Source organism: Fusarium phalaenopsidis (assembly GCF_050370095.1).
Source record: "Fusarium phalaenopsidis strain FUZ10S chromosome Unknown contig_32298, whole genome shotgun sequence".
NCBI lineage: Eukaryota > Fungi > Ascomycota > Sordariomycetes > Hypocreales > Nectriaceae > Fusarium > Fusarium phalaenopsidis.
Window position 1 is genome coordinate 563,464 of NW_028145407.1, and position 22,397 is coordinate 585,860.

Consider the following 22,397-nt stretch of genomic DNA (forward strand, 5'->3'; position numbering starts at 1 on the left):
GTCACAGCGGCGGCAACTTTGTTGGGAGGTGGCCGATCAATGGATCTCGGACGGAATCACGAGGGCGCAATACGATGGAGCCCCGAGATCTGGCCAACCAACGAGTCTCGAATTGGGGCATGTCACGCGGGTGAAGAAATAAACGAGACATGGGAGCGAGAACGAGAGGTGGTCTAATTGCTCTCAAATGATATAAACACATGTATCTAAAATATGGTATAATAACTGTAAGAATAATATCCTAATTACATGTAAATTTATATCCTTTTTATGTATAATTCTATTGTTCTCTAAGCAAGGAAAGCTAATGCTGTTGTATAACTGTCTGGTTTTTTCCTTGATCCGCGTGGTTGCTAGCAAGGCACCTAGTGACTGACCCCTGTGCCGAAGCAAGCTCTTGTGGGGTAAAAAGCACATCCAAGGATGAATATTTCCTGGGGTCCAAACTCTTTCTTCTCTGATAAACATAGAAGTCGGGCGTTTTGAGGCCTGTCACAGAAAATTCAATATACAGAGTTCCTCAATCACCGCCTTCATTCCTCTAGAGGTCAAAGCCCAGCCTATTCATGCTCTTATTCGAGGACGTCCGTGACAAGGAGGCGGCGTCTGGAAGAGCGGGCGGGGAAAGACGCAAAGCATCCATCCCATGGCAAACGCCCACTAAAAGGGACCAGATTTCGGACCCCATGGACAAGGGGGTTGCATTGGATTGGGTCCTTGACCCTTCTCTCTACGTAACTGCTGGGCCCTTGGGTCTGGGTCTTGTGAGCATGTGAAGAGTCCGTCGTCGAGTGGTCCATGGTTTGGGTTTCATGGCTTATTCTCCTCTCTCCTCCTCTTCTTATTCAAACCCGCGCGACTTGACTTTCTTCTCTCTTACATATCCATTCATCTTCCGTTGCTTTTCTCCACACAGCTCATAGACCCTTCATCCGCATCTCCAACACGCATTGATTTCATATACGCGTATCCACGACGAGGCTCTCACCCGAAACCATTCATTCCCCCCAAGCCTTGCTGATTCGGATATCCCGGTTCTCAGCAAGCCACGTTTGGGCGCTCGTTCACCTGCGAATCGCACATATTGGCCCCAACAATATCCATCTTCCCGTCCCGACCGTCCCGGGAGCTGTAGCGTCTACATCGTGAACTGAGACCAGTTGAGACCAGTTGAGACCAGTGAGTAACCTTGGCTTCCGAGACTTGTAGTCTCACCTTGCCCTTCAGCTGAGGCGAGGAGACCTTGTCTGCCCTCTATCCCACCGAGTCGTCGCTCACAACCCATTCTAGACCCTCAACAACCACACTAGGAACCTTCGACTCGACTTCTCGCAACACAATGGCCGACGACGGACCTCCTCTCCTCAGACCCATCCCCCGAAGACCCTTCGACCTGAGCCTGACGAGCCCAACACCTCCCGATGAGAACTCCTCGCCCGCGACGCCAGCCCCGGCGCAGTCTGTGGACCTGAACAACCCGCGATTCCTGCAGCCGACCCCCGAGCCCGTAAGCCTGAGCCGGCCGCAGTCGTTCCTAAACTTGACGTCGTCGACACTGTTTGGCATCTACTCGCCCACCGCGTCCAACTCCCGCGACCGCATCTTTGCCGATAGAGACGAGTTGGACACGCCTTGGGGTACTGGTGCCCAGACACCCATTAAGCGGCCTAGTATTGATGAGGCGACCTATGAGCTGCTGCGCGACCGATCCCACCCTGTGCGTCGCCGATCATCATTCCGCCCTGTCGAGGCTCCGAGCCCTCTTGTCCCAGCACCATCGCCTGCGTCTTTAGCCCTGCGAGGCCTCGTCCTTTTTGTGCTAGGTGTTGGTTATGGTGTGCTTGTCACCACGCGCCCGGACAGCCTAAAGTCCTTGAGAGGAAACATGATCCGCCCTGCATATAATTGGGCGCATCTGGCTTTCTGGGGCTTTGCTGGTGTAGCTCTGGGCGCACTGCTGCCCTGGCTTGACCGTGTATGGGAAGAGTCGTTTGGAGACGACGGCGAGGAAGCCGTGGCTGAAAATGATGGCGCTTCGACCAAGGATGATGGCCCCAGCACTGACTGGGCGCTCGTTGTACGAGCCATTGGCGCCTTTGTCGGTATTGTATTTGCTATTGTAAGTTGAACTCCTGAAGAAATTGTCTTTGTGTGCCGTCTAACATGCTCGGCAGCGCAAGGTGGCCTGGGCGTCCACTCTCCAGGTATCACTGACACTGGCCCTCGTGAACCCCCTCCTGTGGTGGCTCATCGACCGATCCAAGCCGGGCCTGTTCCTTTCTGCGGTCGTTGGTCTTACGGGCTCGGTGCTGCTTCTCGGTGTCGACCCGGACATTATGCCGGCTCCCGCTCATGCCGCTCTTGGCAACTTCTCACTGGGTCGGGATGGAGACCACGATCTGCCGGTCCTCGGAGGCTTGGCTCGCCAAGAAACGCTCGAGACGGGAGTGTGGATGCTCAGCGTACTGTTCTGCAGCTGCGTGTGCTTCGGCAACATTGGTCGACGACTCGCGGTTGGGCCTTCAGCGACTGCAAAGGGTCGCTGGGCTGGTGTACGATAACAGCTTGAAGCTGCGTTTATCGTACTGTGTATATCATGATGTGTCCATGATGTTTTGTTTAGTATCTGGGGCTTGGGTCTATGGTTTAGGGGGGTTCTTCTCGGACGGTACGGCTGGGTTGGTCACAAGACTGGATAAGAGGACTTGGGGGTAAATAAATGACCTGGGATGGACATCAAGGGGAATGATCCTTACTCATGGGTTGGGTTGGTGGTGGTGTGTTTATGACGGCTACATGTTTGAACTCGGCCTGACAGCTTCAGGACGACAGCGAATTGATAAAGCAGAGCTAGATGGAATTGTTAAGCATGATGAATCTGCTACCAATTGCATTACCCAGTTCCCAATTAATTGTGAATATCCATGCCATGGTTTGGCGGTGTGATTCCTCCACCAACCTGGAGCTCCTTTTTCTGTCAAGGTAGCTCATGCAAATGCCCTGATGATGATGATTTTGTATTTTATATCCTTTTCATACTTTTTTCTCCTTTTTGTTTTACTGACTCTATATCCACCTACCACCCTTAGTAGATGGACGATCCCTCGGCTCGGCACGACGTCATATCATCAATCGGCCTTGGCTAATGTCTCCTTGAGGGCACGTGACTTGTCTCGGACGTTGTCGCCAAAGTCAATGTTGGACAAGCCGAGCATGACGAGCATGCGGGGGTTATGGATCATCTCGTCGATGGTGATGGTGCGAGTGAGGACGTCCTGGAAGGAGAGGGCGGCGGCTTGGGGGCCTGAGGTGGCTATATTCACGGGGAGAGATGAGGTAAGTCTAGGTGTTTCTTACAGAGACAGAGAGAGAAGACCAATTGGAGCAAGGAAAGGACAGGTTTTCGTATCAATGGCATCAAGAGAAAATCTAGGTAGGTACTCATCCCCAAAAAGACTTACCACGGTCGTGCTTGGGAATCTGCTCCGGGTGCTTAGTCGGCCTTCCGGCGTAGATGTTGTCAAGCTCAGTCATGATGTAGCGGGAACGGCAGACGAAATCCCAGACGTGAAAGAGGCCACGCGGAGGAGAGGGCGGCGTCCACGACGGGTGCGCCTCGAGGGCCGAGACGAGGTCGCCGAGTCGGGCGGTGATTTCCTCGCGGACCTCCGGGGCGGGGAGGCCCGAGGCGGAGGTTGTGCCGGGACGGGATGCGCTGATCATGGTGGATGTGAATTGGGTAGATGACAAGATGAAGGGTAAGAGAATGAAACAGAGCCAAGAGTACTAATAAAAGAAGAAGAAGAAAAGAGAAAGAGGAGAGAAAGAGAGAGAGGAGTAACGTCGAGGCAACGTCAGAAAAAGCTTCCCCGCTACCTTACGGCTTCTGTCCAATTGCCTCTAGATGCAAATCTTGGGGTCTCCCTCGTAGCTACGCGCAACCAATCCCTAATAAAGACGGTAAAGGGACCAGCAGCCAGGGGGGCGGGCGGCTCTCTCTCTTGAGTCGTGTCAACCAGGCTCGGTTCGATAGTTCTAGGCCCCCCCTTGTCACAGACCCTTGGAGTTACGCAAGTCCACCGCCGTCTGTTGTCAAGCTTTTTTTTTTTTCTATTTGTGACGAGAAGACCATTCGGTTAGGTAGGGTCTTCCGTGTTCAGTGGATACGGAAACGGGGAATTTCTCCTTTGGCCGTTTCTGGAAAACGGGGTGTGCGTGTATGTTTGGGGACGAGAAGCCATCGTCGAAGGAGGCGGCGTTTTGGGCGGCGGTAAGCCTCCCAAGCCACCATGAACCTCGAGGCATTGGGCTATTAGCATGTGATGGATGCGGGACGGAGTACGCCGTGAGATAGCTTTCCTTTCCTTGCGTGGTGTCAGACATGGCAAGATTCAAAACCTGGAATAGGACAAGGAAACGAGAACGATGGAAGTGGAAAGCTTGTGTGGGGAACCCGAGGTTTCTCTGTTCAGGGTCCTGGAGCTTGGGAATTGTCGTGTGATGAGCTTCCCCCTCTGAACTTGAGAGCGAGCATTCAATGGGAACAATCAGCAGCGGCTGAGACAGAGATGGTCTGTCAGCCCCTGCGTCTTGTTTGGCTGACTCGTCGTCATAGGTTCCATTGGTTGGCAGGGCCCTTGCTCTCAGCTCTCAGCACGAACGCCAGCACCTTGATCCGAGAACCCAGGCTGTGAGGGGGGACACCTTGGTCAAGCGCCAGTACAAGGGCATAAGCTTATCCTCACCTCAGAATGGTGAATAATATGTGGTGAGGATAACAAAATAGTAGATAAAAATCCATCTAAAATATTACTTCTCTAAGATATCTTTTTATTAATTTTAGAAGCTTTCACATAGATCTATGATGATACTCGAGTGGAATGAGTCTGCCTCCATTGTGTCCTGGTGTGTGTTGACCAGGATGGAGGGGTCTAGATGGGCGTCATGAGCATGGGTTTCTGCGTCTTACCTCAGATGTCACTGCTGCTGGTACTTATCAATGTACACACACACACGCAGGTTGGCAAACGTTGCGCGGAGAAACCTGGAGCTGCATTTGTTGGCCATCTCGATCCGGGCCGCCACACCTTAAAAGTAGCTCATTGGACCATGGCGATGGGTGACCACGCGGGCCATGATGCGTAGATTAGATTTTGTCCAACGTTGGCTTTTTTTCGTATTGCATCGTTGTGTACTCTTTGATGAATGGGCAATAGTAGTTCAAAGATGAATAGAGAAGAAAAGGATAAATGCCACGATTACTCAATAGGTATGCGGCAACATCACCCCCAGTCGCCTCCATCATCATGGATACCTGCTGTACAGGACCAAGTCCGTCCTGGTGCAGACAAGCAAGTAGGCCAGCCTCATATGACGCCAACGACTTTTTCCCCATCTTCTCACAGCCTCGCCTTTTTCCCATCCCGCGCCAATGGCGATCATCTCCCCCTCTTTTTTCCGTCTTTTCCATGTCTCGGATCCTGCCAGCCCGTTGACGGATGCAATTTTCCCTGCTCTCTCTATTAAGTACATAGCGCCGATGACCGATTCTTCTCCATCGACTTCTCGATCGCCAAAACGGCCTTGTCATCAGCATCACAGCGCTGTCAACACCCGTATGAGGAAAAAAAAAAGGGGACTCTTCTTTTTTTTTTTTTTTTTTTTTTTTTCGATAACCCGTGTCTCGTGGCAGCGGGCAAAGAACCAGATCGGCGGAGTGGTGGGATAATTTAGGGTCCCTTGTCGCTGTCGAGTACTGTCTACTTTGATCTGTTGTTTGGGTGTTGCATCGTGATCTGGGCTATCATGGATGCAGTGAGGCCATTGGCTGTGTGGTGCCTCGATGCGAGTGCGAAGGTTGCCGTTGATAGCTCGTTTCCCCCACAGCCAGCCATCGTCAACCTCGATTCTTCTTGTTGGACGAGAAGATGGTCTTTGGGTTCGGTGTTTTTATTCATGATATGTTGATTTAAACCTCTACCTTTTTTGCTGCAGAAAGCGATGTTTCCGCGGCGTTGCTGTCAACGGCCAACTCGCATCGCTTGCATATAACCGTTGGAGTAAAAAAAGCATTACAATTTATTCAACGTCATGAGTGTCCCACGTCCCAGATTGCTATCGTCATTCGTTTTTGAAAACTCATGTTATGCTTGTGACACTGAGGAGAGATGGGGTCTGAGAGTTGTGCCGAGTACTTCCCTCTATCGACAACTGGTCATGGGAAGAATGCACGGGAAGGGATCATCACTTGGGGATGCCAGTTGAAAAGCGGAATAGGTTTTGACATATTTGATCATCTAGTTAGTCATGTTGAGCAAACTCAACAATTCAGAGCAAACATACACTCCAAACTCACTGGTCAAAGACCTGAATCTAGACCCCCAAGCTACGCTACGCAGGGTCCTCCTCCACCTCAGGGACCGGACCCCAAGTTGAAACCTCCAAGTATCCGGTACCCGCCAGCGACTCTCCCACATCCACATCCATCCCCATTGGTATCATCACCCCGAGCTGTGACGCCCTTGACTTTTTGGCAAAGACGATATATTTCGGGACCTCGCGCGCGTGCTACAAGTATCTACCCACTCACCCCCCTCCTTCTTTGCGTGCCTGCGAAGCCGTTCCGGATTGGTAAGATTTTCTTGATTGTATGACGATCTCTATCCTTGACGATTGCTTCTTTGACCTGCTGAAGGCTTGAAACAAGACACGCCGCCCTCTTTTCTTTTTCTTCCTTTCCTCTCCTCTCCTTTCTTTTCTTTTCTTTTCTTCTGCTGTCAAACTCGCCCCGTTCATATCGCATTAGACCCCTCATCTCGACTCTATCCCATCTCCCCTGCCTTTCCCCCTGTCAGCTGTCAGTCAGCTTGTGGAGGCCCGTTTAAATCGTATCCATCCATCACATCACATCACCTCGCACCCACGACACCGCAGCGCATCCTCTGCCTTGATTCCTCCTCCTCTGCTATCGCCCTATATCTACAGCAATGCTGCGCTCCTCACCTCCGATACGATCCTTGTAGCATCTCCCTCACGCAGAATCCATGTCTATCTTGTATCCGGCTGGTCCCCGTATACTGGACAATCCCGCGTCCTCCTCCATGCGCTCGAAACGAAGTCAACGGTTACGCGAAGACATCAGCAATACTCGTCTTCGACGACGAAGCCCTGGGCAACCACGAAGTCACCTGTTTTGGACAATTAGCGGACGAGAAACGACATAGATCCCCATCGAGAGGCGCACCGATTTAAAATACCTCCCCCACCAACACACAACATATCGAGGCTCGCACCTTATTAGAGAGTTTTGACGCCACGATAAGAAGAAGCAACGAGTAACGAATTCGAAAAGACACGGAAAAAATACTCATATTCTGTAACCCCCCGAGAAAACGACGCCCATGCCACCAAACGCCACGCCGCAGCAGCCCGCGGCCAGACCCTCCCCCGGTCCCGGCCCCGAACTAGACCGCGAACCACCGGACCCCGGCCGATCGCGGTCGACGACTCCTGCCCCGGCGCCGAGGCATCGCGATGTCGCCCCGCGCGACTTTGTCCGGCTCTTTCAGTGTCGAGTGTGCTCGCTGCCCCTACGCGAGCCCGTTAGCCTCCCATGCGGCAAGACCATGTGCCGACGTTGTCTCCCCGAGACGCACCGTCGATCAAATATCACCTACCCCGCCGCCCCGGACCGCCTCCGTGGCTTCAAGTGCCCCTTTTCCGACTGCGCGAGGGAGCACGCGCTAGACGATTGCGCCGTTGACGTCGTCCTTAACAAGACGGCCGGGCACGTACGCGACGAGATTGACCGGCGCAAGCTAATGGTCCATGGGTCCACGAGGGTCGAGTGGCCGGATCCATGGGCTGCTGCTGGTATCACGTCGATGAGGGAGGACGATGCATATTCAAGGGTGATACAGGGAGGAAAGGTGGTTGCGACGTATTCCCTCGCAGAGGAGGGCGATCTGTCATACGACACCGACATCACCTACAGCTACATCCCCTCACCTCCGACATCGCCGTCACCAACCCCAACCGTTGACGATGACGATGATACCAGCCTCGTCCGCAAGGCGCAGGATGCCACGCGGGCCGAGATGGACTGTCAGGTCTGCTACGCCCTCTTTTATGATCCTCTGACGACACCTTGCGGCCACACGTTTTGTCGCTCATGTCTTCATCGCATACTCGACCACTCACGATATTGCCCCATCTGCCGTCGCCCCATGGCTATCAACCCCGTACTCAGCCAAAACTCTTCACCATCCAATGAAGCAATCACACGCATTATCGAGGCCTTTTGGCTGGACGAGGTCCATGCTCGAAAGGAGGCTCTTGATGCCGAGCGCGCAAGTCAGATGCAGGACTTTGACCTCCCGCTCTTCGTCTGTACGCTATCGTTCCCCCTCATGCCGACATTTTTGCACATATTTGAGCCGAGATATAGACTCATGATCCGTCGAGCCCTTGAGGGTGATCGTACCTTTGGCATGGTTCTCCCAAAGAGACCTCAGCACCCCGACGATGTCGACTTCCACGACCTGGGCACGTTGCTGCGAATCGTCAACATTCAGTACTATCCTGATGGTCGGAGTCTCATCGAGACGGTTGGCCTGTCGCGCTTCCGCGTCCGTAATCATAGTTACCTCGATGGTTATACCGTTGCCAAGATAGAGCGCGTTGACGACGTCAGCCTCGAACAGGAGGAGGCCATGGAAGCTATGGAAGCCGTCCCTCCCACGGAGCAGTCCTCAACCAGAGAAGACACCTCCATCCAAGGCGATAAAGATTCACAAGATTCACCCTCATCAGCTTCCCCCCCTCCAGCCCTCGACAATTTACCCATGCCGGCCTCACCCGAGGACATTGACGCCATGTCGACACAAAACCTCATGCAGTTCGCCTCCTCTTTCGTCGCCCGGATGCGCGTCCAGAGCGTTCCGTGGTTGACAGAGCGGATGCTCACTATCTACGGCGAGTGTCCCGACGATGCCGCCATCTTCCCCTGGTGGTTCGCCAGCATGTTGCCGGTCAAGGACCTTGAGAAATACCGCCTTTTAGGCACATCGAGCGTGCGAGAGCGCCTCAAGATCTGCTGTTCATGGATCATTGAATGGCAGACATCTCGATGGTAAGCTACCCCTTGGCCAGAACTCTCCCCTGTCACATCACTACCAATCATGCCGTTACGCCTCTTGCCCCCCTGATGATGCCCGCGATCCCAATCCAATCCATCCAACCCGCCGTCGTGAAAGAAAAAAGAGGCCTGGGCTAAATCAAACGACGTCTCCCCCTCAGGACCAAGCTGATTGACGGCCGATCAGGTCTCTCCACGGCTGCACAATCCTCTGATTGACTGCGACTGCCCTTCTACTTCACCCTCGGCATGCTTCTGCAACTGCTGCTTTTGCTCTGCTACTCGGCTGCTCAGGCACTACACAGAGAACAAGACTGCTAAAGAGAGACGTGTTGTTTAAAATCTATTCTTTACAATCTGACACGAACAGGACGATCATGACACGACAGATAGGGTGAGGCTGGAAGCTACAGGAATGCATTATGGCATCACACCACAAAAGGCCTCGGAAAGGTGTTAACATATGGGATGAGATATTAGTTTGGGAGGCATATAGCCATAGCCATTGCAGTACAGTGATTTTGCGGATACCAAGTTCATCTATACTAGATACATTCGTCGTCAAGACTTCCTTCACCAGACGATTCCTCCCTGTGTATCCACGGCCGCATTGACATCTCCCCAAGCAGGTACACCACCAGGAGTCTCAACCCATGACCCAGGCATAACGTTATCGGGCTTCTCTTCGTCCTTCCCCTTGTCACTCTTTCTCGAGTCGGGCGAAACCTCCTCCACCACGCGGTCGGTAACAACGTCCCAGCCCACCACGTTGTTGTCTGCCGCCGGGCCCGTTGTGCTAGGAACGGTGTCTTTCTGTTCCTCCCAGGTTATGTTGCCTCCAAGATGAGTATCGTTGCCCCAGTGATCATCACGCCTCTTTCGAACTGCCCTGTTGCTTCCGTTCGATCCCGAGGCCCATTTCTGTCCGTTGTCTTCTTGTTTCCCACTGCCCGCATCCCAGCCATTGTTTCCGTTCCCATTCTGATCCTGAATTTGATCCTGATCCTGCCCCCAAGCGTTGCCGTTCTGTCCACTTCCATTCTGGCTGTGGTCAGGTACCGGGTTCCAATCAGTCTGGCTATTCTGCTGGTTGTTGCCATTTCCATCGTTCCAGGTTGTGACATTGTTGTTCCAGTTGTTCGACCCAGCGCGAGCAGATCCATCACCCTTGGAAGCAGTGCGTGCACCATGGCTGCCATAGTTTTTGAAGACAGATCCTGCCCGCTGGGGAAGATAGGGGTTATTCTGGCCCTGATATGGTGAGTCAAGCCCAGTGTGATGTCCACGTACTCCAACTTACGGTAAGGCCTGGCGGCATAACATTGTTCTGGCTCGTCTTGTCCTTGTCTTTGCTGGGTAGGAGAGCAGCGTTCTCCGTCCCGCCCATGACTTGAGGGTTGGCCTGTACGCCATGGCCCATAGGGAGGGTCGGAGGAAATCCTTGAGGACCACTCACAGCAGGCCATGCGTGTCCAGGCATCCCCTGGGTGATAGGCACATGCGCATATCCCTCATGTGGTGGCATGGGTTGGTAGTACTGATGATACGGTGGGTACTGACCATAGCCTGGTTGAGGCTGGGGCTGGTTGAAGCCATAGTAGAAGGGGGTTTGAGGCACGGGAGGCATTCCAGGAGGCGGTGTGCCACTGAAGGCGTTGTGCGCCGGATAGAGATAGCCATGGTTGTTTCCAGTCGGGGGGCCTTGGTGCTGCCTCATGACGTTGTTTTCTGGATCGTAGTAAGCATTTGGTACCGGGTCTGATGGTGCCTGAACGACTTGAGCGCAGGTCGGCTCAATGAGCCGAGGATGGCGAGGATGCGGCAAAAGCAGGCCTTGGGGATGGTGTCCCCAGAAGAATCCATTCTGATGCCTGGAATTCTTGAGGACCATGCCCTTCGGCGCTGCGTTCTCCTTATCCCCTTCCTTCGTCCTGTTCCCCTTTGCTTTTTTGTACTTGCCTTGGTTCTCTTGGTTCGAAGCTTCAACAGCCTCCTCGTCTTCAGCTTTGTCTTCTGGCTGGTCGGGTGCTTTCTTGGCTTGCTTTCCGCCCTTCTGCTTCCCTTTGTTTTTCTGCTTGTTGCCTTTCTGCTCTTTTTTGGCCTCCTTCTTTTCGTCTTCGTTCTTGGGACTATCAGCCTTGGCCTTGCCTTTGTTCTTCTGCTTTTGCTTCTTTTTCGGCTCGGGTTCGGGCTCGCTCTCTACTTCTGTTTCGTTTGTCGAGTCAGAAGGCTCTGCGTCAGTCTCCGATTCCTCAGGCGTTTCGTCCTCCTTCGCGTCCGACTTTGGGGGCCCTTTCTTCTTCTTCTTCTTAGGCTTGAGGGACTCAGCTTCCGACTCAGATGTCTCGCCTCCGCTGGTTGACTCCTCGACTTTGGTGTTCTTCTTCCCTTGCTTCTTGGGTTGTTCCTTCTTTGGCTGCTGCTTCTTGGGAGGTGACTCTGATTCAGACTCTGTCTCCTCAGCAGATTCAGAGGTGTCCGTCTCGGGCTCTGGTTCCTTAACCTTCTTGCCACCCTTCTTTTCCTTACCACACTCCTTCTTCTTGGGCTTGGGGGGTTCTTCGGGTTCAGAATCGGGGGGCTGTGTGCTAGGGGAAGTGCTGTCTTTGCTATGTTTTTTGCCTATCCTCTTCAATATGTCTCGCCCCTTGGTGCATCGCCGACACTCACAAGTAGGGTCCGGGTCCGAGTCCCAGTCGCTTTCGGCATCATCTGTCACTGGCTTCTGCTTGGCCTTCTTCTTTTTCTTCTTCTTGGGGGACGGGGCACTGTCTGAGTTCTCTGTGTCAGAGTCACTGGCATCCGAGCTCGAAGCATTATCCGACTGACTCGAGTCTGATTCCGGCTCTGAACCAGAGTCGGACGCTTCTTCCGATGCTTCCAGGGGAGTGGGAGACTTCTTCAAAGCCGACTTAGGAGTGTCTTCGAAGCGAACCCTCTTAACAATGGTCTTGGCTTCTTGGGGAGGCGGGGTGCTGCGTCCGGTGCGCGGGTAGGTGATCTTGATGGTGTCCTCCTCAGATTCGTCATCTGTGGTGACCTCGACTCTGACGACGTCGCGCTTCTTCGGTTTCTTCGGTTTCTTGGGGATGGGTCCGAGGGCGGACTCGATGGTGGTTCCAACTACCCATTCGCAAAAGAGCGACGGGCGTTGCTTCTTACTGTTCGCCATCATACAAAACTGATGTACCCAAGCGAGCTGAAGAAGGTTGAGGTGGCGATAGGATGAGGGGCAAAATTGAGATGGATGAGGTTTTTGGTTTGCGCGTGAGTAATGGAGATTGGTATGGCAGTGTCGGCGACGGGAAGCGAGTTGAGGATGACAGCGACTGACAGCTGCCAACAGCTGGCAGGGACAAGTCGAGCCCCGAGTGGCCGACTCCCTGATGGTGGGATCGGCTGCTCAGATGAAATGAAGTTGACAAAGGTTTGAGTTGGCGATGAAGATGGGAGACGTAAAAGAGCTGATCTAGATATCCATTGTAGGTAGATGAAGGGTAGAGTTGAGAGAGGAAGGAGCGAAGGTGAATGCTTCCTTCCTTCCGTTTCTGCCTCCTCGCTAGCACCGAGAACCATCATTCACAACTTGTGCTTCAACTTCTTTTCCTCCCACTCCTCATTAATAATAATATTCTGCCAAAACCTCCACGCCGCAATTGCAACTGCCACCGGAGGACAACCAAGCAGGAACCATGACCACCAGTCCGGGCTCGTCTTCCTCATCGCCCCAATGGCCTTGTCCAGCTGCTCCCTCAACTCCTCTTTCGTCCCGTCGTTCCAGAGCACCACGCCCTTGCCCTCCCCTCGCTCCTCACACCGGCGCGCCTTCTCCCTCACGTCGGTCTGGCTACGAACCCGGTTCTCGGCGTCTTCAGCGCTGAGGTGCGGGTCGCGCGCGCGTAGTCGTTGCATCTGGATAGCTGGGTCACGGACTGCCACGACAGCCGTCACGCCGCAGAACCGATCGAGGCCGCTCTCAAAGAGGAGGGGGATGTCGAGCACCACGGCCCAGTGACCCCGGAAGTAACACCCAACGACCATCTTGAACATCTCCCACCGCACGGCCGGGTGCACGATCCCATTAAGAACTGCCCTGTCCTTCTTGCGCTCATCGCTATCGCCGAACACACGGCGTCCAAGGGCCGGTCTGTTCAGTGGTCTACCCTTGCCATCGGGGCCGTTCTCAGGCATATCCTCTGAGGGCTCAACGAGAAGATCAGGTGTCGTAGGTCCAAAGTGCTTCACGATGGCATTGTATCCGCGAGTACCGGGCTCCACGACCTTGCGTGCCAGGATGTCGGCATCCACGATTGGAAGCTTGAACGGCTCAGATGCAAGTATCGATGAGACTGTCGATTTGCCGGTGGCAATCGAGCCGGTGAGGCCAATGAGAAGCATGGTTACGGATGTCCGCTAATTGATTGAGTTGAAGATGAAATGAAATAGACTCTCTTTGGATGAAGTGAGGTTGAATGATGATCTGATAGCCGTTGGTGGGATGATGCAATTACCGAGGCTGTAACAGCTTGAGAACGCCAAGCTCGAACAAAAAGCTGGGGAAGTGGCTGGGGTATTAAAAGCACGTAATCAAGATTGGTTGACATAAATAATGCTTCAATTTCGACCCAATTTCGCCGCATAATGGAGGCCTTATTTTGGTCGAAAATTTTAACCTCATGGTTGCATGCCGCATCCGACATGTGATGGATGTTTGAACAATTGCATCGTCAACACGTTCAGAGAATCAGGTTGGGTCATAACGGTAGGATTAATACAGCACAATAAGTGCAGTATTCCAAGAAGCTTTCATCTCAGAGACATCATCGCGCGAGAGGCGATGCGATGCGAATTCCATGTCCATCTCAACAATCGAGGTCCTTCCACAATCCCATGCTACTATCTTCGAGCCATTAAGCTCGAGTCCAGCATCCTCCATGCTTCATTTCAACCATGAGTATGGATAAGTCACTTCTTCCGAGTAGGGATCCGATCGAAGTTCAAGGTAGCCGAGACAAGGGTCTTTGAATGCAAAGAGGTAGGGTTTCTGTCGTCAAAGGTCAGCTGCTGTTACATGAGAAGGGTTGAGTCCACATACTTGAGAGGCACCAAAAAGAACGAGTATCAACCGTGGATAAGGCTGTTCCATCAGGTATATGCCGAATGAGAGTCGACTAAACAGAGTCAGCACAAACCCTTGACACTCTGGCCATGAGCCTTACAGATATTCTATAGGTGCGCGCCAGTAGGGACAGTCCTTTCGTATCGGGTACGTCTGCGATTCATATCAGCTCCAGGTCACCAGCAGCGCAACACGGATACTCACAGGGTGTGCCATCTAGCTAGGCAGGCGAACAGCATAGAACCAACCCTCGTCGGTCACGTACCAGCGGCAATCACCCATGTGATCAATGGTAAATCGGTTGCGCTGGGTCCAGTTGCCGTCAACCTCACGAACATAGTAGAAACGGGAAGGGTCATCATCAGCGGGCTTGAAGTCCTGGGGCTCGTAGAGCCTGTTCTCGTGCGCGAACTGGATCTGGCGGAGCTGCTCCTCGCCAGCAGTGCGGCCGATACCAGTGACATCGGGGATGTGGCCAGAATTACCTGCAATGATGGGGACTGCGCCGGACATGGCAGCAACCCCACCCGCCATGCCGACCGCTGGGACGGCGCCTGCGACGTGCTGGACCTGGGGCACATAGTGCTGCTGGTGGCCATGCACGAGGATAGGCTGCTGCTGACCCATGGCCGGCTGCTGGACGAGGTAGGGCTGCTGATGAACGACATAGCTAGCATGGATACCAGGCTGAGGTGCCATGGCACCGATGACTGGCTGCTGTAGAGACGTTAGCAAGTGTTTATCGAGGCTGTCAAGCGAAGAGAAGGAGAAGCATGGATGGCTAGACCACTTGGCGATGCTCGGTGGACCACTCGATCCAGGTAGAACAAGAATGAGGGGGGGACTCAACAAGACCACTTGCATAATAGGTGTAGCCATTCAGATAAAATGTCTTTGGCAGCACCACGGTAGTGCATGCAGCGGTGGTGATGGGGGCGGGGGCAGAAACAAAATGAGCAGGAACGGGAACGGGAACAGAGGCAAGAGCAGAAGCAGGAGCAGGAAGACCGACTTGAACACCAGCGAGTCCCCCATCAAAGCGAGGCACGTAAACATGCTGCATGGGCCCGAACGTAGTATCCGGGACGGGAGGCTGGAAGTGGACGCCGTTGGGAGGCGGAGCGGCATTCTGATAATCGCCCATGGTGTTGCTTGGGGGGCCGATGCCGATGTAGGTGACTGTGTTATGTGTGCCTGCGGGTGCGTTGGTGTAGGATGCGGGATGACTTTGAGGATGATGTTGCTGAGGGAGAGAAAAATACGCCGCCTGCTGAGGGGGAGGGGAGATGAAACCACCAGGACCGGTCGGCAGCTGGTGGCGGAGGCTCTGCGTAGGGTTGGCACTTGTATGCCACTGCAGCTGGCTGTTGGCTGCGACACCGAGCGCAGGGAAGCTCGTGGGCTGGTTATCTTCGCTCGCAGTGACCACAGGAGGAGTCTTGGGCGCCGCCTTGGAAGAACCAGTGGCAGTGTTGGCGTTGAATCCTCCGCTGGGTGAGCTGGCAGTCGTATATCCCGTGATGTTCTGGCCCTTGAGGATGCCCTGGGTTTCAAAGTGCACCTGGCGGGCTTCGGGGGTCTTTGGAGGTCGGCGAGGAGGTGCCTTTGGAGATTTGGAGTCGTTGGTGCCTGCCGCGGCCATGGTTGCACTCTCTTATGCTCGCGTCTCTTCGGAGAATGTGGATCTTTGTCGTTGGCAAAGGCCGTGAATCAGGCCCTCGTGAGGCTCGAAATTGTAGCCTCGAGGCCGCGGTGTAGGAGGAGAGAAAGGTTCAGGTTCCAATGCCTCAGGGGTAAAGTCGAGAGAAGGCCAAGCGACTTGAGTGCCCTCAACCGTCCAAGTGCCACTCAATTGAGGCTTTGAGAAAAACAACTGTGCTCTCGCTAGGCAAATCAGGCCTTGAAATGCATTCTTCACTGCTTCACAGCTGGCAGCCAGCCGGCACTGTTCACCTTTGCAATGGATCCATCACGGAAGCCCTCCAGCATTCACCGAGGCAACTCCCAAGACAAACAACACGGCAGGTGAACAACAGTAAAAGATTACAGTAAAAATAAAGAAAAATTCATGCTCACCACTTTCTGTAGCTCCCAGCTCTGTCCATCGTGCACCCAGACCGACTGCTCAGGAGCATTGTGCAGGTTGTCGTAGGGATCCTCGTATTTAGTCCAGGTCCATGGAAAGCAAGGAAGGCACATTTTCGAGGATGATGCAGGATTGACTGGTCTGCGATAATTGCAACTGTTGTCGCCGCTCGCGAGGGCGCTGCTGTGGGAATTGAAGTTGAGAAGATGGAGGGTGAACCTTGGCGGCCTGATCCCAAGTAGAGCAGAAATGGGCCGTTCAGCAATTGGCATCAGTGTCTGCCATTGGCGCCAACCACATTATCATCTAGTGTAACAAAGCCTCTTTTAAAGGTAACGCATATCATAATGATTACCTCGTAATGTTTTCAACATGAAAAGCTGCCCGACATCCATCGCAGTCCCTGTACATTCGACAACCACTTCCACACAACCTCTCCCGAACAGTCCTGTACAATCAAGTCCATTCGTTCCCTCCCTCTTCCTGGTTTCCTTCCATTTCTTCAAGTTTCAATCTCGCTTCGTTGTCCTTGGGCGGAGGGGCTCGGTACCGTCCTGATCCCGACAATGTCCAGTTCCCCCTATTTATGTCCGACATCTGTTCAGTCCAACGGCTTCCGGGCCTGTTCCAATGCCTGAATAAACCGCCTCCCTTGTCGCTTTTCTTGATCACTATGCTGCGCTAGGAGCTCGTCGACAATGTAGAGCTGCTCCAACGACAATTCTGGTTCGCCAGTAGCGGTGTCGGGTGGGAGTCCATCGTCGAGTTCGTCGATGTCGGGCCACATCCGTCGCAGTCGGATCTTCCAAGGCTGTTCTCACGTTAGCATAGGTAGAGAATTACATAGGGTAATTGCAAACACTCACTCGAACAACAACTGGATGCTTTCCTGCACGAACCCCCTGGACAAATTCGTCAAAGGACGCCTCTTTGAGCCCTTTCCAGCGTTTGATGTCGGCCGGCCCCTGCGCTGGGCGGATGTAATAGTTGACGTTGTGATTCAACTTGAAGACCCAAGTATCCATCTCACTCCCTTCGCAATCCACCTTGAAGGTAGGTTTGTTCAGTTGATCGAGCAAGTTTTGAGCTTTTTGCATCGCCGCCGCAGTACCGCGCAGCAAGATCCGCTCCAGCTTAGTCCGTACCAAGTCCAGAATATGTTCATCGTCCTCGCTTTTGGAGACAGACCAGCTTTCGAGTCGCGACAGAAAGCCCTGCAGACTGATGTCGGGAGGCATATTGACTCGTTGAAAAATCATTTTGCCGTCGACGGCAAGGTCGAGGACGATGACTGTGTAGTACCCTGGCAGGAGTGCTCTTCCGTCGGCCAAACGACCTTTGGCCACCAGGTTCACTTGTTCCGTGATCCCGTACTTGTGCCTTACATCGGCCCACTTCATCGGCGGCAAGTCCTTCTGTTCCCAGTTCTGATCCCACTGATTTTGACATTTGGTCTTGATCTCCTGTTCCAGAACAACCTGCAGTCTGGGCAGGATATACCCTTTCTTGGACTCGAAAATCTCTTTCATTTCCTTGCCCCGTCGCTGGAGATCATCCGCAATGTGTTGCTTGTCCCGTGGAAGCGGCGTGGAGATGTCAAAGGGGATGAACCAGGTGCGGTCAAACCCATCAAACAAGCTATAACCTCTCTGTTGGGGGACAATACCAGCCCAATGGGGGCTCCAGAGGGGAGTTGCATCTCTCTGACCGGTGGTGTAAACGACCGCGGCTCTCGCTCTCCAGTGGTCAAGGCGGTACTGAACCATGTCTTCGGCCAATTTCTTGATATTGACGCTGCTGCTGCTGCTGTTGCTGCTGTCACCTTTCGGAACTTTCTGGCCTCCTGTCTTGGGCGGTTTCTGTGGTCGCTTCGAGTCCTTCGTTGGCGGTGGGTTCGGTGTCTCTGCGATTGTAGGTGTAGTCTCAACATCATCAGCATCCGACGGCCGAGGCTTTCGAGCCTTCCGTGAAGTAGAACCTCGATCTGCACGAGCTGGGCGGGGGGGCGCATCAGGGGCTGCATGAGGAGGTCGAGACTTGTTCGAGCGCGATCTTGCGTTGGTCGCCTTGCCGTTTGTATCCATGTTGGTGGTGGAGGCGGATGGGGATATCGACAACGCCCAATTCGGTTCGACAAGGCAAAGGCGAGAAAGAGACGATAATAGCGATTGCTACTCCATAGGAATAAAGGGTGAGGACGATGCTTTTTGAACTTGTTGGGATGGCAAACGGCAGACAGACAAACACTGCAGTCACTATCACGGCAGGAGGCAGGTGCGGCATCGCACTGCCAACGCACTGCCATGGCCCGAGCAGTGCCAAACGGACCTGAGTGAATTCATATCCATATCTGCCTAAGCTTAGGGGCCTGTTTGACAATCGGCATGTCTATTTTATATGTAAAGAGAGGGAAGTATAAGACTTTATTTTAATCTTAGGGAGAGTTGTATTATATATCTTCTAAGATTAAATAAAATTATTTTTAAGATATACTTATATGGTTTGCTAAGGATAGATAGGTAGCCTTAGCTAGGCATATCAAAGACAGTGTGCTGAGTATGCTCTTCACTTCGTGCATTAAGTGTCATTCGATTAGATGATTCCACCAATCCGTTTGCTTCTCGATTCCAACGGCTGATCTCATATCACCGCTCAAGTGCAACTACGCCAGTTCATGCAAGGTATGTCGTGTAAAACGTGTTGAAACCATTCTTTTCATCAAGGACCAGACGCCAGCCCCCGTTGGTCTAATGCTCGCTGACCGAACCTCATGTAATGTACAGTTGTTAAACCCATGGGAGGAGAGATGTCCGTTAACCATGCTACCAAACTCCACCCAACGCTGTAGCCCCAGCATATACAAGGGAAACGTTGCCCCGTGTCCCGTCTCCGGCCCGCGGCCTCCTCTCCCCTTTTTTCCAATAGACGGATGTCTTTCCTCCCATCCGCGTGTCCGCAATTAGAACTAACCGTCAAACCGGCCCGGCGCCAGCGGCAAATAAAGATGTCATAACGTTATTACAGAGTCAGCTCCTCAGTGGGTGTGGAAACAGGCTCTGGGATGGGGAAGAAACTTCGTCGCACAACCTAGATGGTCATTAGAAACGAGACGCCAATCAATGGTTGCAGAGTTGTACTTACAGCCCAACCAGCGGCGACAGAAGCCACAATACCACCAGAGATCATCATAGGTCGAATACCACGAGTGCTCTTGAAGAGCATACCACTCAGCGCACCAGCCAGGACAGTGTTACCGGCGTCGTGCTTTCCGCGCAGGCTGCCAATCAGGGAGTTGATGCAGTTGTAGATAATGGCGACAACACCAAGCGAGTTACCCAGGAAGGGACCCCGCCTGGTGACCGAGTTGAGAACAGCGTTCAATCGCAACTTGGGAGGCTGACCGGCCGACCTCCTGAGACCCTCCTGCAGACCCCAAGCACCTCCAACACCCAGACCAGCCAGGTATGTGACGCCGGTACCGTAACACAGGTCGTCTGTGAAGCCGCGCGAGGGCAGAACTGATTGGCCACCGGGCAGTTCGGACAGGGCTGAGTCTTCGAGGGAGATATATTCGAGAGTGTCTCTGTTGAGGCCGGCAAGAGGGTGTAGTTGTGAGGGGTCGGCAAAGGCAGAGCTCTGCAAAAATGACTCGACGCCTTGTCCCTCGGTGGGATCGAAGGAGAGATGCGCGGGTTCTTGTGTCGTCTGAGGCTGGTGCTGCTGCTGCTGCTGAGAGTGAGGGGGCTTGTTGCCGCCCGTGAAGGCGTTCCAGAGAGAAGCCATGACTGCGGATGGAGGATCGGGGATGCGAGGAGACGGCGCGTGCGATGGAGAATTGGAGGGGGCACAATCGGCGGGCGTTGAAGAGTCGCAAGGTTTCTTATCCGAAGCTCGGGGGAGTCCCTCCTCAATGATGCCGGCTCAGAAAATTTTGGGAGCCACCCGCCCAGCTGGTCCGTGCACGCCGGATTCCCCGACCTTCTCTGGCTTCACGTGACTACGGCGGGCTTGGGCCATTGACCCGAGATATCAGATCGCGGAGATGGTCGGGGGTTCATGGTCCGTGGATACGCGGTTCGAGTCACGAAGCGTGTAAATGGATTTGACGTGAGGACGGGTAAATTTTCTGCTTGGATTCATGACGCTAACCTATGGCGCCACCAGCAAAGTGAGCCTCAAAGCGCCTCTCTCGTTGTCTGTGCTCTGCAGAGAAGCACCTGGACAGCCAGAGCGCAGCATCAGGCTTCTCCGACGTCGCTCAACAACTCCGAGGTCAGCAAAGATGCAATATTACAGCATCGTCGCAGTCAAGCTTGACAAACGGTGAGCTGAAGAACACGCTGAGCGACATCGCATACAGTTCGTGATCAATGCTTTATCCGCAACCTGGTTGCGAGCTTGGCGCAAGAAATTTCTCGCGCCCCACGATGGTTCGTGAATTTTCCACGTCGCGTAAAACGTCGACAGGATAATTGTCCAAGGATCACGAGGCAGAGAAACCGGAGCGTCGTTCTTTGCGACACTACAATCTACGTAGAAACCAAATCTCGAGATATGGTATGTTGAGACCACCCCACAGTCACAAAACCTTCAAAGGTCTGCTGCGGCTGAATAGGAAAGAGTGTTCACGTTTCTTCTTGGTGGCCGGGAACGGTGGGAGAGAGACTGAGGAGAGACACTAACCCACAGCAAGCCGCTTTCGCGGAGCCGCCGTTTTAAAGTAATATTTCACTTGACGGTGAAGTATTACCCCAATGATGACTGAAGAGAAAAGAAAACCAGGAAAGGTCGTCGGGAGGAAGAGATTTTATAGCTGAGGCTCCAGGCGGAAAATGCGCTAGTGCTTTTTTGGCGGGGCTGGGTTATGTAAGCCGCCGAGCCCTCCCAACCTCCTCCAAGAGAGATTGGACCTCCACTGAGGGTTCGAGGTACGACGTCGCTGGCAAAGTTTTCTCCTGTTGGTGGATATGGGTTTACATTACGGAGTAAGGATCCAATTTTATGGATATCATTTGTTTTGATTGTGTAATGGGAGCCGTGTGACGGGATCCTGTACATCTCGTCACTCAAGAATTCTTGCTGTATTGCGTCGTGATACACAGAAACCAACAGCGAAGAAAAAGGCCAGACCGATGGCCAAGTAAGATGTGTCCATACTTAAGCGTGAAGACTAACCATGGCTGAAGCAAGTATTTTCTCGACTGTGTCCCATATTGGCTCATTATGTCGGCTTTGTAGACAGTTATGCCAGTCCTCTAGGGTACTACACTAGTATGAAGAGAAAACCCTTCAACAAGTGGTTGCTCAAAAAACACATGAACCGCTAGTACGCCTCGTCACAGCATCGAAATTGAACGGGGCGTTGGCTCCGCATTATGAACCATGGCTTATCTTGAGGCTGTTAGCTTCGTGTGAATGAAGAGACTTCACTTGATGCTTGTCTCGCTTCCATGAGGCTCTCCACCCAAACACATGCCGTCAACTGTATACCATAACAAACACAAGAAAGAAGGAGCAAATGTTTGGCAACCTTTATGTTGATTTCTTGTCTGGCGCCGTGTTGTTACTTGCTCCAGGTAAAGTGGACATCTTGCGGCGAGCCGACAAGCCCATAGGTGCCATCTTCTGGTCCTTGACTGCCTCGAGGAGGAAGTTGAAACTCTGCAAGGGTGGCTTGACGAGTCGACAGTGAGCACCAGCAAGTTCATAATTCGGTCAGTTTCTTGGTAGAGTCTGCCTCATGCCCATGGAGGCGCGTTTCTATGCTCCCACTGCGAATATATACCTAAGTGGAACTAGAAACTAGCACATACGACCATACCCATCGGAGAACTCGGGATCCCGTCCGCTCTCCCATAGATAAGCCGGTGAGGGGCGGATTAGTAGTTGGGTCGGTGACGACCAGCGAATCCCCGCTGTTGTATGTTTTTGCTCTTCGAAGCGATTTCTCTTTTTGTTGTCTGGTCCTTAGGTACGTCAACTGGACTACTCCCCCACTCCGCAGGGAGTGACATCATGTTCTGTCCTGTGTCGCGTTGTGAACTAACCGCAGAAGA

At 53.1% G+C, this 22,397-nt stretch overlaps 8 protein-coding genes and 1 non-coding gene across 9 annotated transcripts; 3 read left to right on the forward strand and 6 right to left on the reverse strand.

Annotated features, from left to right (window-relative positions):
* Positions 1-1,339: 1,339 nt before the first annotated feature.
* Positions 1,340-2,569, forward strand: LRP88_06765 (insulin-induced protein-domain-containing protein; the record flags this gene model as incomplete). Its single annotated transcript, XM_083243303.1, has 2 exons — positions 1,340-2,123; positions 2,175-2,569. 2 exons carry the CDS (start codon positions 1,340-1,342, stop codon positions 2,567-2,569), a joined length of 1,179 nt encoding a protein of 392 aa, XP_083100527.1.
* A 559-nt stretch (positions 2,570-3,128) lies between these two features.
* On the reverse strand, positions 3,129-3,723 carry LRP88_06766 (uncharacterized protein; the record flags this gene model as incomplete). Its single annotated transcript, XM_083243304.1, has 2 exons — positions 3,129-3,313; positions 3,462-3,723. 2 exons carry the CDS (start codon positions 3,721-3,723, stop codon positions 3,129-3,131), a joined length of 447 nt encoding a protein of 148 aa, XP_083100528.1.
* Positions 3,724-7,400: 3,677 nt separating this feature from the next.
* LRP88_06767 (uncharacterized protein) lies at positions 7,401-9,134 on the forward strand (the record flags this gene model as incomplete). The annotated part of the gene is made up of 1 exon (XM_083243305.1): positions 7,401-9,134. The coding sequence occupies one exon, from the start codon at positions 7,401-7,403 to the stop codon at positions 9,132-9,134; it is 1,734 nt and encodes a 577-aa protein (XP_083100529.1).
* Positions 9,135-9,709: 575 nt separating this feature from the next.
* LRP88_06768 (uncharacterized protein) lies at positions 9,710-12,308 on the reverse strand (the record flags this gene model as incomplete). The annotated part of the gene is made up of 3 exons (XM_083243306.1): positions 9,710-10,387; positions 10,437-11,740; positions 11,807-12,308. The coding sequence occupies 3 exons, from the start codon at positions 12,306-12,308 to the stop codon at positions 9,710-9,712; spliced, it is 2,484 nt and encodes an 827-aa protein (XP_083100530.1).
* Positions 12,309-12,715: 407 nt separating this feature from the next.
* Positions 12,716-13,534, reverse strand: LRP88_06769 (dephospho-CoA kinase; the record flags this gene model as incomplete). Its single annotated transcript, XM_083243307.1, has 1 exon — positions 12,716-13,534. The coding sequence occupies one exon, from the start codon at positions 13,532-13,534 to the stop codon at positions 12,716-12,718; it is 819 nt and encodes a 272-aa protein (XP_083100531.1).
* A 937-nt stretch (positions 13,535-14,471) lies between these two features.
* On the reverse strand, positions 14,472-15,897 carry LRP88_06770 (uncharacterized protein; the record flags this gene model as incomplete). The annotated part of the gene is made up of 2 exons (XM_083243308.1): positions 14,472-14,972; positions 15,043-15,897. The coding sequence occupies 2 exons, from the start codon at positions 15,895-15,897 to the stop codon at positions 14,472-14,474; spliced, it is 1,356 nt and encodes a 451-aa protein (XP_083100532.1).
* A 1,045-nt stretch (positions 15,898-16,942) lies between these two features.
* LRP88_06771 (uncharacterized protein) lies at positions 16,943-18,425 on the reverse strand (the record flags this gene model as incomplete). Its single annotated transcript, XM_083243309.1, has 2 exons — positions 16,943-17,152; positions 17,208-18,425. 2 exons carry the CDS (start codon positions 18,423-18,425, stop codon positions 16,943-16,945), a joined length of 1,428 nt encoding a protein of 475 aa, XP_083100533.1.
* A 934-nt stretch (positions 18,426-19,359) lies between these two features.
* Positions 19,360-20,124, reverse strand: LRP88_06772 (protein transporter TIM23; the record flags this gene model as incomplete). Its single annotated transcript, XM_083243310.1, has 2 exons — positions 19,360-19,428; positions 19,483-20,124. The coding sequence occupies 2 exons, from the start codon at positions 20,122-20,124 to the stop codon at positions 19,360-19,362; spliced, it is 711 nt and encodes a 236-aa protein (XP_083100534.1).
* A 2,026-nt stretch (positions 20,125-22,150) lies between these two features.
* LRP88_06773 lies at positions 22,151-22,266 on the forward strand. The gene has a single exon (XR_014475180.1). It is a non-coding gene; the product is annotated as a 5S ribosomal RNA (ribosomal RNA).
* The last annotated feature ends 131 nt before the right edge of the window (positions 22,267-22,397 follow it).